The 13,059-nt window shown below is 37.9% G+C and overlaps 1 protein-coding gene across 1 annotated transcript in view; it reads left to right on the top strand.

Moving 5' to 3' along the window:
* The window catches only part of LOC127657107 (endoribonuclease Dicer-like), a 52,228-nt gene extending 40,534 nt beyond the window's left edge, over positions 1 to 11,694 (top strand). The window contains exons 23-26 of the mRNA XM_052145758.1: positions 3,167 to 3,435; positions 4,094 to 4,256; positions 4,432 to 4,507; positions 7,430 to 11,694. Of these exons, the coding sequence (XP_052001718.1) occupies positions 3,167 to 3,435; positions 4,094 to 4,256; positions 4,432 to 4,507; positions 7,430 to 7,595 (674 nt within the window). The 3' untranslated portion in view covers positions 7,596 to 11,694. The remainder of the gene's footprint in view (positions 1 to 3,166; positions 3,436 to 4,093; positions 4,257 to 4,431; positions 4,508 to 7,429) is intronic.
* Positions 11,695 to 13,059: the final 1,365 nt, after the last annotated feature.

Consider the following 13,059-nt stretch of genomic DNA (forward strand, 5'->3'; position numbering starts at 1 on the left):
TGAATTAACTGAGTATATCACACATGCCACTCAATTATAGGGCTGGGTATTGATACAGATTTTCCGATTCTATTCACAATCTTTCAATTCGATATTGATTCATGTGGGTATATTTTTGTTATAATGTCCTTTTTGCTTACATTTGAAAGAAATTCTCTCTCAACTAATGCTGTAAATTGTTCAGGAGACCTTCTAACAAGATACATTAAGGAAATATAAATTTGACTAATTCTATATTTTTTTCAGCCTTTTGGTCACATTAAAACTGATCAAATTTGTGTATTCAATCAATAAATATTACATTGCATATATTATGTTTTATTACATGTTTATCTTTTAATTGCATAATTTGCACTATTTTCAAGTATTTACACTGATTTGTTGAACACATGCATTTAAAAAAAATATATTTTTGTCCCATTTTCTCCCCAATTTGAAATGCCCAATTCCCACTACTTAGTAGATCCTCGTGGTTCTGCGGTTACTCACCTCAATCCGGGTGGTGGTGGACAAGTCTCAGTTGCCTCCACTTCTGAGACAATCCACTCATCACGTGGCTTGCTGTGCATGACACCGCGGAGACTCCCAGCATGTGGAGGCTTATGCTACTCTCCGCGATCCACGCACAACTTACAACACGCCCCATTGTGAGCGAGAACCACTAATCATGACCACAAGGAGGTTACCCCATGTGACTCTACACTCCCTAGCAACCGGGAGAATTTGGTTGCTTAGGAGACCTGGCTTGAGTCACTCAGCACACCCTGGATTCGAACTCGCGACTCCAGGGGTGGTAGTCAGCGTCAATGCTAAGCTACCCAAGCCCCCCTACCTGTACTGCCTCTTTAAGAAAACAGGAATTTCTGTAAAGCGTGTCTGTAAATGATTGCATGTTAAAGAGAGAGACTCGAATGATTAGAATTACATTTTGATCAAGTGACCTTATAGAACAGATCAGGTATTACAAGAGACATTATTCAATGACAAATGGGTTGCGCGGATGTCGTTCTGAACAACTTTTATGTCAGATTCACACATACTCGTGAGCGAGGCGTGAGCAATGCGTGGCGTTTGGGCTTTCACATGGGCCGCATCTCTTTTCTAGGTTCCCACGGCAACGGCGGGCAGTCATTTGCACTTGTTTATCTGCGTACTTGGTCGTGATTTGTTAATACATCAAAGTCCTTTTAAAGGCAAGTCAGTCATTTTTGGAATAGTCTCGGGCAGGCGGGCAGCGTTTTCTTTGTAAACAAGTGGCATAAAAGTACAACTCCTATCTACTTGAATGGGAAAAGACTGAAATGTCCAAAACGGTTGGTCAAAGAACATATTTAAAGTCAGCAGTAAAATCTTACAACAATAGTATCATAAATTGTGCTGCTTTATGCTAAAAAGTGCTTTTTTTCATGCTGGATTAGCAAATACGCATGCATATTCTTGAGTTGATTGATGGACAATTACTTTATGTAACAGGTGATTACCTATAAGGCGGGCATTCCAATTTTTCCCATTTTAATACCAGTGGTCTGTCTCTTCTAAACTGTCTCTGTGTGTGTGTGTGTGTGTGTGTGTGTGTGTGTGTGTGTGTGTAGTGTATGTAGTATGTAGTAGTATATATATATATATATATATATATATATATATATATATACATACACTCACCTAAAGGATTATTAGGAACACCATACTAATACTGTGTTTGACCCCTTTCGCCTTCAGAACTGCCTTAATTCTACGTGGCATTGATTCAACAAGGTGCTGAAAGCATTCTTTAGAAATGTTGGCCCATATTGATAGGATAGCATCTTGCAGTTGATGGAGATTTGTGGGATGCACATCCAGGGCACGAAGCTCCCGTTCCACCACATCCCAAAGATGCTCTATTGGGTTGAGATCTGGTGACTGTGGGGGCCATTTTAGTACAGTGAACTCATTGTCATGTTCAAGAAACCAATTTGAAATGATTCGAGCTTTGTGACATGGTGCATTATCCTGCTTGAAGTAGCCATCAGAGGATGGGTACATGGTGGCCATAAAGGGATGGACATGGTCAGAAACAATGCTCAGGTAGGCCGTGGCATTTAAACGATGCCCAATTGGCACTAAGGGGCCTAAAGTGTGCCAAGAAAACATCCCCCACACCATTACACCACCACCACCAGCCTGCACAGTGGTAACAAGGCATGATGGATCCATGTTCTCATTCCGTTTACGCCAAATTCTGACTCTACCATCTGAATGTCTCAACAGAAATCGAGACTCATCAGACCAGGCAACATTTTTCCAGTCTTCAACTGTCCAATTTTGGTGAGCTCTTGCAAATTGTAGCCTCTTTTTCCTATTTGTAGTGGAGATGAGTGGTACCTGGTGGGGTCTTCTGCTGTTGTAGCCCATCCACCTCAAGGTTGTGCGTGTTGTGGCTCCACAAATGCTTTGCTGCATACCTCGGTAGTAACGAGTGGTTATTTCAGGCAAAGTTGCTCTTCTATCAGCTTGAATCAGTCGGCCCATTCTCCTCTGACCTCTAGCATCAACAAGGCATTTTCGCCCACAGGACTGCCACATTCTTTGTAAACCCTAGAAATGATTGTGTGTGAAAATCCCAGTAACTGAGCAGATTGTGAAATACTCAGACCGGCCCGTCTGGCACCAACAACCATGCCACGCTCAAAATGGATTAAATCACCTTTCTTTCCCATTCTGACATTCAGTTTGGAGTTCAGGAGATTGTCTTGACCAGGACCATACCCCTAAATGCATTGAAGCAACTGCCATGTGATCGGTTGATTAGATAAAACACGCTGCTCACGCCTTTCTCATGGGGGATATGTGAAACAGCCATTACCCTCAACACAAAGTGAAAGGATCTTGCTGCTGAATACTCAACTATATCAGAACATTTACCAGCCAGTTGCCAATAATATACATTTTTAGTCGCATAGCGTGAAATTTGGTTGCAAATGCAAGTGATATCCTCTCATTGTGGGTTGCGCATAGACTAAAAGATCAATCTTGGGATTTTAGATATCGAGATCATTCAAATGATGGTCATAATACATCGGAAAATCTATATTTTGATACCCCTACAAAATTATCATTGAAATATGTTGTTATATAAATGTTCTTTCATTTAATCTTTTCTTGTCCTGTTTTGAACTTTGGTCAGATTGCTATCAGCGGTTGGAGTTCCTTGGTGATGCAATTTTAGACTACCTCATAACAAAGCACCTTTATGAAGATCCGCGGCAGCACTCCCCAGGCGTGTTGACCGACCTGCGCTCTGCACTTGTCAACAACACCATATTTGCTTCCCTGGCTGTCAAGTATGATTACCACAAGTACTTCAAAGCAGTCTCGCCCGAACTGTTCCACGTGATCGACGATTTTGTGCAATTTCAGTTGGAGAAGAACGAAATGCAAGGAATGGATTCTGAGGTGAGTTATCATCCCGACGTTATCTGTTAAAAATATTAGACCTCGCAAATGATCAAATCCTCTGAGGTTTAATTTATGCCATTGTCAGCATAGCTGTATAATATTTCATGAAGATTAAGTACCATGACATCCTATCGTTGGCAGTCAACGTGAATCTGGTATGTGTTTGTATTTGTTTTTGGATTGTGAAAATGCAGTTGGATTTAATTTATTTTGAAATGGTTATTTTGGCACCGAATGCAGTCTTGTTTGACTGGAAAGCATTTTAGGCCTTAGGGACAAAACTGGATGCCGAAAGAGGAAAGACAAATTGAATAAAATAAGTAATGTTCCCCTTAATTACATAGCTGGGTAATGTTGTCCCCAATATTTAATGGATAGGTCTTTTGTTAAGTCTAATACTAAAAGTAATTGACCGCAGATAATTTTTTAGAGGAAATACCATCATTGAACAACATAGCAATTCTGTCAGTGCACATTTTAAATTATGAACGCAGCTATTTTTTTTTCTTCTGTAAAGCAGTTTCAGATGTCTGTGATTAGTTTTGGGATGAGAATTTGACATGGATAAGCACAGTTTTCTGTCCATAGAGAAAACTCTTATTTCCAATATATGATATAGGAAAACGAAACTGGAATTGTTTTTACTTTCTTTCAGCTTCGCCGATCGGAGGAAGATGAGGAGAAAGAGGAAGATATTGAGGTCCCCAAAGCAATGGGAGACATCTTTGAATCACTCGCTGGTGCAATTTACATGGATAGCGGGATGTCACTTGAGACAGTTTGGCAAGTGTATTATCCAATGATGAGGCCACTCATAGGTAAGGGCCAAAGACATAAGGAAGAGTAAATCAGTTCTGCATTTCTATTCCGTCTGATTGTCTCCCAGCTCATGTGGCGAGGACCATAAGTTCAGTCATTTTTAAACATTCTGGCATTTTTATGCATGATGAAATGTGAGATTGAAATGTTCCACTTGTACATATCGTTTTCTAGAAAAATTCTCCGCTAATGTTCCTCGTTCCCCGGTGCGTGAACTCCTGGAGATGGAGCCAGAGACGGCAAAGTTCAGGTGGGAACATCATTTCCTCTTTTACAAGTTACATAAACCATCCTCTTAGCATGCGTTTCTGCAAAATACAAGCATAGAAGTGGTAGTTTGAATGTAGAGAAGTGTGAAGGTTGTGTACACCCTAAAAGTTACGATATTAGTGTGGTTCATAGCAAATATGAGGCGATTTTAAAAATGTTAATCCTGAGTTTTATTATTAAGCCCCTACAACCTCTACCCCATAGGCAATATAAAACTGTAATGTGAGTAAGGTTCGATTGAAAGCAAAATGTTGCCTTTTGTATGACACCAGCCATTGGTAACTCAATATGGAAAACTAAATCGATACGCTAACTGGATCGATACATAAGCCTTGAGCAACTGATGAAATGAAACAATGGCTGTTAATTTATTCTGTGTAAATAATTTGCCATTTTAATAATAAAAAAAAAAAAGTTACTTTATTAACACATTCAGTGTTGGTTGAGGAAAGAAAATACAATTTTGTAAACAATAAAAATAACGAAAACCAAATAATTGTGTTTAGATCAGCAAATCGCTTGGATGACACGTTGCGGAATATTTGCACATGAAGACACCAGACATAGGTAGATTTCTGCAACAGTGCTCAAATTTCTCAAATTGCATCAAAACAACACTGGAAATGCAAACACTGAACTCAATGAAATCCCTCATTAACTTACATGTGTATAAAGATGTCAATTGATGGCCTTCTCATTGATATTTTTACAAAATATATTTCATACTTGTTGAGCTTTGATAATTAAATTTCACCAAACAAAGAGTGCATTTAATTTGTTAAACATCCTATCTGAATTTGAACTGAAAAATTACAGAATTAAACTCAGGTTCACTAAATGTGGTTAAACTAGAGCTGTGAATCGAACTAATTAATCAGTTTTCTGTGATTAATCATGATACATGGTACATTAAAATAATCATAAATATATTTACTTTATACTTTGTCTCATAGAACTTGGTTAGTCATTATTTATAAAAAAATTATTTAAATGCTAAAATGTTTTTCAGATATAGTTTAGTAACTTTTTCACAGGTATAAATCTTTGATACAAGTTTAGTGAATTTCAAACTGGCTAAATTTAGGGGAATTTTCTCCACTAAATAGCCTACAAAAACTTTGCGGGTTCCGCACATAAACGCGTGGGATCTTTTGCATCTGTGGTTGTTCAGTGTTGACTGTGAGTGGCCAGAAAACATTCACGCAACAGATCGACAGATGCACACTGGAATCCATGGGCAACCGATCCACCCATGCATGCAACAGATCCACACACGCTCAATTCACAAATCCACACACCAGAAGAATGCACAAATACAGCGCATCCGGAAAGTATTCACTGCGCCTCACTTTTTCCACATTTTGTTATGTTACAGCCTTATTCCAAAATGGATTAAATTCATTATTTTCCTCAAAATTCTACAAACAATACCCCATAATGACAACATGAAAGAAGTTTCTTTGAAATCTTTTCAAATTTATTAAAAATAAAAAACAAAAAAAAATCACATTGTGCATAAGTATTCACAGCCTTTGCTATGACACTCAAAATTGAGCTCAGGTGCATCCTTTTTCCACTCATCATCCTTGAGATGTTTTTATAACTTGATAGAAGTCCACCTGTGGTAAATTCAGTTGATTGGACATGATTTGGAAAGGCACACACCTGTCTATATACGCTCCAGCAGTTAAAAGTGCATGTCAGAGCACAAACCAAGCCATGAAGTCCAAGGAATTGTTTGTAGACCTCCGAGACAGGATTGCATCTAGGTACAGATCTGGGGAAGGGTACAGAAACATTTCTGCAACATTGAAGGTCCCAATGAGCACAGTGGCCTCAATCATCTGTAAATGGAAGAAGTTTGGAACCACCAGGACTCTTCCTAGAGCTGGCTGCCCAGCCAAACTGAGTGATCGGGGGAGAAGTGCCTTAATCAGGGAGGTGACCAAGAACCCGATGGTCACTCTGACAGAGCTTCAGCATTTCTCTGTGGAGATAGGAGAACCTTCCAGAAGAACAACCATCTCTGCAGCACTTCACCAATCAGGCCTGTATGGTAGAGTGGCCAGACGGAAGCCACTCCTCAGTAAAAGGCACATGACAGCCCACCTGGAGTTTGCCAAAAGACAACTGAAGGACTCTCAGACCATGAGAAACAAAATTCCCTGGTCTCTAACGTGCACAAGCTGGGTCTCTTGCACAGTTTAGTTTTTTGACACTGCTTCAGGTGACAGTGAGTGAGTGTTTTGGGGCAATGTGAAGAGATACTGCAGCTTGCCCGTATCTCTCCCAAACATGGTTCACTGCTTGCGGGTTAAGTCTCCAATCTCCATACAGTAAATCTGCTCTGATGTTTATTATGCCCTGGAAATGCATCATGCGAAAGGAATAAGTGTGCACTGCTCCACACAATCAGTTTCTGTGCTAGGATGTACAGTGGAGTCCAAAGTGTATCTCTTGAAAATGTATTTATGCCAATTCTAGCCAAAGGAAGTGTGGGAAAAAAATAAGTAAAGTTTCAGAAAGTGAAAAAAATGAATACTGCATTAATTGTGTTCATTTTTTTTGTGTGTGTTAAACAGTCAACTATTAATAGTAAAAAATAATGCCTTCAATTTACCAGCCTGTGTTATTTAATGAAACTACATGTCAATGCATTAACTTCTACAATTCCTTTCTAACTGAAGAGCTGAATAGCAGCACGTTGTTTTCTTGATCAGGTACTGAAATTTGCGAAATTATGAGATCGTGCCACGGCACATTTCATACCATGCAACCGTAAATGTGCGATGAAATATTCTCATTGCAACGTGTTGTAGTTTGTTTGTTGCATCAAAAAGGCACTGCCATTTTATTGTCACACATTTAATTAGCCAGTCATCTCATGTATTGCTCCCAACAGCCCTGCGGAGAGAACCTATGATGGAAAAGTACGGGTTACAGTGGAAGTGGTGGGCAAAGGCAAGTTCAAAGGTGTGGGCCGCAGCTACAGGATAGCCAAGTCAGCGGCTGCCCGCAGAGCTCTGCGCAGTCTCAAAGCCAATCAACCTCAGGTCCAAAACAACTGATCTTCAGACAGCAGAACCCCTATCAACACCACGTGAAGAATCCTTGCAGACTGCGTTCTCACTGGGGTTGTCAAATTCAATAAATTAACCGCGTCAAAAGGTTCAAGTATAATCCACAGAGGGTTCATTTTTCATTTTATCCTTTCGTGCGCAAACACAATCTTTCTTTTTCTCCCCAGCTTTGTTTGATCATGAGTGCTTTTTTATGTATTGCAAGTGTTAAGAAAAAGGTCAGGTATTTTTCCCTCTTTTTATTAACATTAATAAATGATAAATGCTTTGCTTTGTGGTAGTGATTAAGAAGCTAAATCTTATAGGTAGTATTAGAATGTACATATTTAAACTCCAATGTATCAAACAAATAAGAGAAAAATAATCCATTCAAAAACACAAAATTCCTCAATCTGTGAACTATTGACAGTTTTGCGGTGGTTTTTAAACGCTTTGACAAAGATGGTGTTGGAGTAAGACAACTGATTTTCTCTATCTTGAGATGCTATTCTCAATCATAATTGCACTTATTTCTTTAGGGTTTCTTTTTATTTTTAACCAGAGCCATGAGCATTTTGTCAACAACAAAATCATTTAGATCTATATTCTACCAAAAGAGAAAAGCCCTCACATTCTTAAAATGGATAGAAATTTGACATTCACGATTACTGTAATGAACGTAGTTGTAAACGGCACTTGAGGAAGCATGTTTATGTAGCCATCTGTTATCTAAGCTAACTGGATGGGTTGTATAGACGTCATAGAGCTACATTCATACAATCTGCATTATATAGAAAATGCAATAGCAAATGTTTCTGACATACATTGATACTTGGGTTTCAGTAATGTCTTTTTGATACCGATATTGATGATATTTAGTTGACAGTCTTTATGAACATTAGATGTCCCTATAGACTGACTGACTTAGTTTTGATATAATGACATAAAGGAAAAAAGGACATATCACCTGGGAAAATATGCTGCAGATTTTATATTAAAAAAGGAAAGAGAAAAATAGGATTGGATAATAAGACATAAAGCACCTTTACGTACCGTCTTCAAGACAAACCGATATTTTCGCTAAATGACTTCACTTGCATTAATTACCAAAGTCGATACTGATGCAACATTGTGAGGTTGCACCTATTAAACAGATAGTTCTGCAAAGAAGGAACATTCTGTTGTCATTTACTAACCATCATGTTGGGTGAGTAAATGTAACAATTTTCAGTCAATCCTTCAACATTCTCACATTTTTCGTGTTAACCAACCTTTATTTTAGCGTAAATGCGTTGTAGCCTCTTGTCTAACGTAAATGTTTTCATATTAATAGGCATTCTTTACTTGAATACCTCAGTTAATTGCTTGCATTTGTTTTTTTTTTTGGTGCTATGTTTAAGCTTGAATTTCTCATCTTTTGCACTGTAACTGTATTACCTCTTAAGTTTACTTTTTTGAAATCTGTTGGGTTGGTTATTCTGTTTGGTCAGCAGTCAAGCTCTAGAAATTTGAAATTCCCCTTTTATATTTCTTTTTGATTTTTATGCTTGAAGGGGAAAAGCTGAGAAAATTGTTCTCTGCTCATAAGCTTGATGCCTCTCTGAGCTTGGCTTTTCTTTCAATTGTGCATCCAATCAGAAGGGTTACTTAACGCTTGAGAAAATTGATAGATTGCACTCTGATACGGTCAGCGTTTCTATCTTATAAGCCATGCATCTTGCCTTTTGACTTCCCTTTTTCTGCAGTCTTACTATGTTGCCAAATGTAATGACTTTTTAGTAACATTCAGTCAATTATGTAGTAGTATGTTGACGAAAATTGAGCACTCTTATCCATGTTTACCCTAGGAACGAGGGCCTGAAATTATTGTGCGAACAATTTTTTTATTTTGTTTGGACATCTTGAAGGCTACCTAATTTTCCCCCTCCTTGTCTGTATCTCCTTTCCTTAATTCAGTTATTAAGTTATGGACAAACTATTCCTGAAGTTACATAATCCCAGGCATTGCTACCTCAGAAGACCCCTGCGAATAGTTTGACATTATCATAAAACCAATGGTTTGTGGATATGCCTTTTTTCAATTATAAAGGCACAGTATTGTATATGTTCATCAGCACCTTACAGGGGGATAAATATGTCTATATATACAGTATGTATATATGTGTGTGTGTGTGTGTGTGTGTGTATATATATATATATATATATATATATATATATACTCACGACTATTTGCACTAGAAAACATTCCCACTGACATTGAATTTGCATCTTTTTAACAGTGTGCGCTCTAAAATGGTGCCTTTCTACCATGAAACATTAAAGTAACATCTAGACACTTGATTCAATGGAATCACAGCCTTTGCTACTGTAGCATTTCTTTGCTTTATGGATACTTCGTAGGTGATTTTGTTTTCAATTTGTTGGTTCGATTTAGCCAAGAGTTCATGAAAGTTTGAAGCTGTAATCAAAGTATGACACTGCCCCATCTTGAGAGTGAGTGCAATCTTGTTCCATTTTTGCAAGAGTTGAGTTACCCTGTTTACATTATCTCAGTCGCAACCCCAGAGTTGATTGTGTGCAGTGAGTATCGAAAGTCATTGGATAGGAATGGGTTTCCATATTCCCTTTTGTGCAACAGGGTCAGTGCGTGCTGGCTGTGCGATATGACACCTCAATGTAACCCTCAACCCTCAGAGTATTGCGACACAATTTTTTTTTCTTGTTTGATTGTGTGTTTGTAAAATGTTTTATTTAATTTTTTCAGCTTGTTACCATGTTTTTCCTAAGCCACTCAAAGGCAGACAATGTTGTCACATTTCTTTCTTTATTGTAAGCTTTGTTTTCTCTTGGATTTGTTTTTTGTCAACTTTGAGAGAATGTGAACTCACACATATGCTGCCACCACATGGATACAGATTCATTTTTTTTAACAAAACAAAATTGACTTTTCACAACAAATAATGAATCATTTATGCCAGTGCTTGTCCCACAGAAGTGATATCCAAGTAAAAAGAAAAAGCATTGGGAGGGTAAACATATGGTCCTCCATCATATCATATGATGCAGATTGTTTTCCTTCATGGTGGTGAATAATGTTTTCATTTCCTTTTTATTTTATTTTTTATTTTTTTAACATGTAGCACAAAAAAAGCATTGCACTCGGGCGCCATACTTTACCTCATGTCAGAACAAGAAAAAAATTCAGAACATGTATATATGATGCTGTAACGTTTAAAGGAATAATTTGTGGTTTTGGCCTTGCTGCTGTTTGCATCGCTGGTATTTTACAAATGTATTTAAAAGATCAGAGAGATACAATGTGCCTGCAGGATATCAACAGAGAAAATACACTGTAAAAAAGTAGTTTTGAATCTCTACAATCTGTGGCTAAATATGTGTCCTATGTGTATATTCATGTCCTGCCTTAATGTAATTATTTGAATATGGAATTGTTATGTAACCCTAGTCCTTTGACTGGCATGATTTTCAAATATGTTTGGGACAGCACTGTCCCTCACCCAACACCCCCTTCTGGCCCATATTAATTACATTATAAGTTGTAATAGTGCATGTCGTTGAAGACCCCTTCTCCCCCACCTGTGTTTTATTTTTAGACTAAAACTGTACAGATCTGATTAAATTAGCCCTAAATTTATTGAAGGGGCTTTATTTCATAGAGAAGTGTCATACTTTATTTTTAAGAAAAAGAAATGTCCTGATAAAAGTCAAACAAGGTGTTCAAACAGAATATAGCAGGAATACTATGTGTGGCAAGCTCCTCTTCAAGGAGTTAACGAGAATGTTGTGACCACAGAGCACCATAGAGCACTAATTCAATGGGTAATTATGGGCCACAAATGGCAACGGAATCTGTATTTTTAAGGGACATGTGTATTTAAATGACTTTTTCATTCATACTGTATCCGTGCTGCAGTGGTTAGCATTCTGCACCTTATGGATCACAAAAACCTTTAAAAATTCTGTACTCAAAAGTAATTGTAGCCAAGTATATCAATAAAGTTATGGTATGGTCGTTCACATGTCTGTGTCATATTGTTCTTTCATGGCTGTTTTAAAAAGCCTATCTTTTGCTACTGTAATCTCTGTGTTACCAGACCCTTGAAGGAGAAAGGATGTATTACGTTGTTTTTTGAACTGCATGACTGTGGCTACTAATAGTCTGTGAAACACCAGTCAGAGGCCACAGTGTAAGTGTTGGCTTTGCAGTGCAAGTGTGCACCGATTACCTCAATGTTTTCCTAACCCAAGGAGTGCTCTTGCCTCCCGTTTACGAGTGCTCTGAGTCTATTCGGTTGTAGATGGACTCAGCAACCATGACGATGTTTTAATCACATTTGCACAGAGCCTTATGTAATAGATGAAGTAGGTATGAACAGTGTTTGCAAGTATAATTTTTCACTCTCTCTGGGCTTTTTTATGGTCTTGTGTATCCATTTCGGTGCTTACACAGTTTGAATGGCTGCAGTGATGTTTGCCAAGTAGGGGTGAAAAAAATTGGAGTGCTCACACTTGGTAGGTGAGAAATGACCTCACATCAGCTGTGCAAGCAGTGCATTTTCTGATATTCTCTGGCCACAATATCACAGTCTAATTAAATAAATTTAAACTATAAATTGACTCCTAGTGTCATATTTGTTGATTTGGACCCTGTTAATTCCCATACTCCATTGTTGATGCTCCAGTGTACCTGCAATGTACCTAATAAGGCCTCATAAACATGGCTTTAGTAATGACTTTTTAGTAACATTCAGTCAATTATCTAGTAGTATGTTGACGAAAATTGAGCACTCTTATCCATGTTTACCATCTTATTCATGTTATTACCTGTGTTGACATTGCGCAGGCTTGCGCTGTGTCATTTGAGCCATTTATTCTCCGAGCTATAAAAACAAAGAGATGACGAATAAATATGCAGAGGGGGCTCATTGTTTTCTGCTTGCCCGCAATCGTATATACATTCTTCCCAACTATATAGTATGCCAAAAGCAGTGCGTCAATCTACAACTACATCTGGGAAGATCATATGCATCCATAGACAGTTTACTATCCATTTATGCCACAAGAGCTGAGAAGTGTCATATTCAAAATTAGCATTTAAAAAATTTTATAAAAAATAAGCGGAGAACTGTCATTCGATATCTTTTTCCAACTGCAAGCATAATATACAGTAAGACATTTTTTATTTGTAGTTAAATTGTACTTGTGAACAAAACCAAAGTAGATTATTTTCACGTTGCTGTTACTACATCATACTTCTGGGTTATGTGGCAGTGCCCATGTTCTCCTACTAAGTATGTCCAGAATATATTTATACTGCTCACCTGCTACCTAAAGAACATACTTTATTAATTGATGATAAGTATGATCTTCATCAAATGCAGTATGCTAATTCGGATGAAGCTTTGGTATAGATCTGGATTTCAGCTTTTGCTCTTGGTTAAGACCACTTGCT

This window comes from Xyrauchen texanus, chromosome 16, assembly GCF_025860055.1.
Source record: "Xyrauchen texanus isolate HMW12.3.18 chromosome 16, RBS_HiC_50CHRs, whole genome shotgun sequence".
Taxonomy (NCBI): domain Eukaryota; kingdom Metazoa; phylum Chordata; class Actinopteri; order Cypriniformes; family Catostomidae; genus Xyrauchen; species Xyrauchen texanus.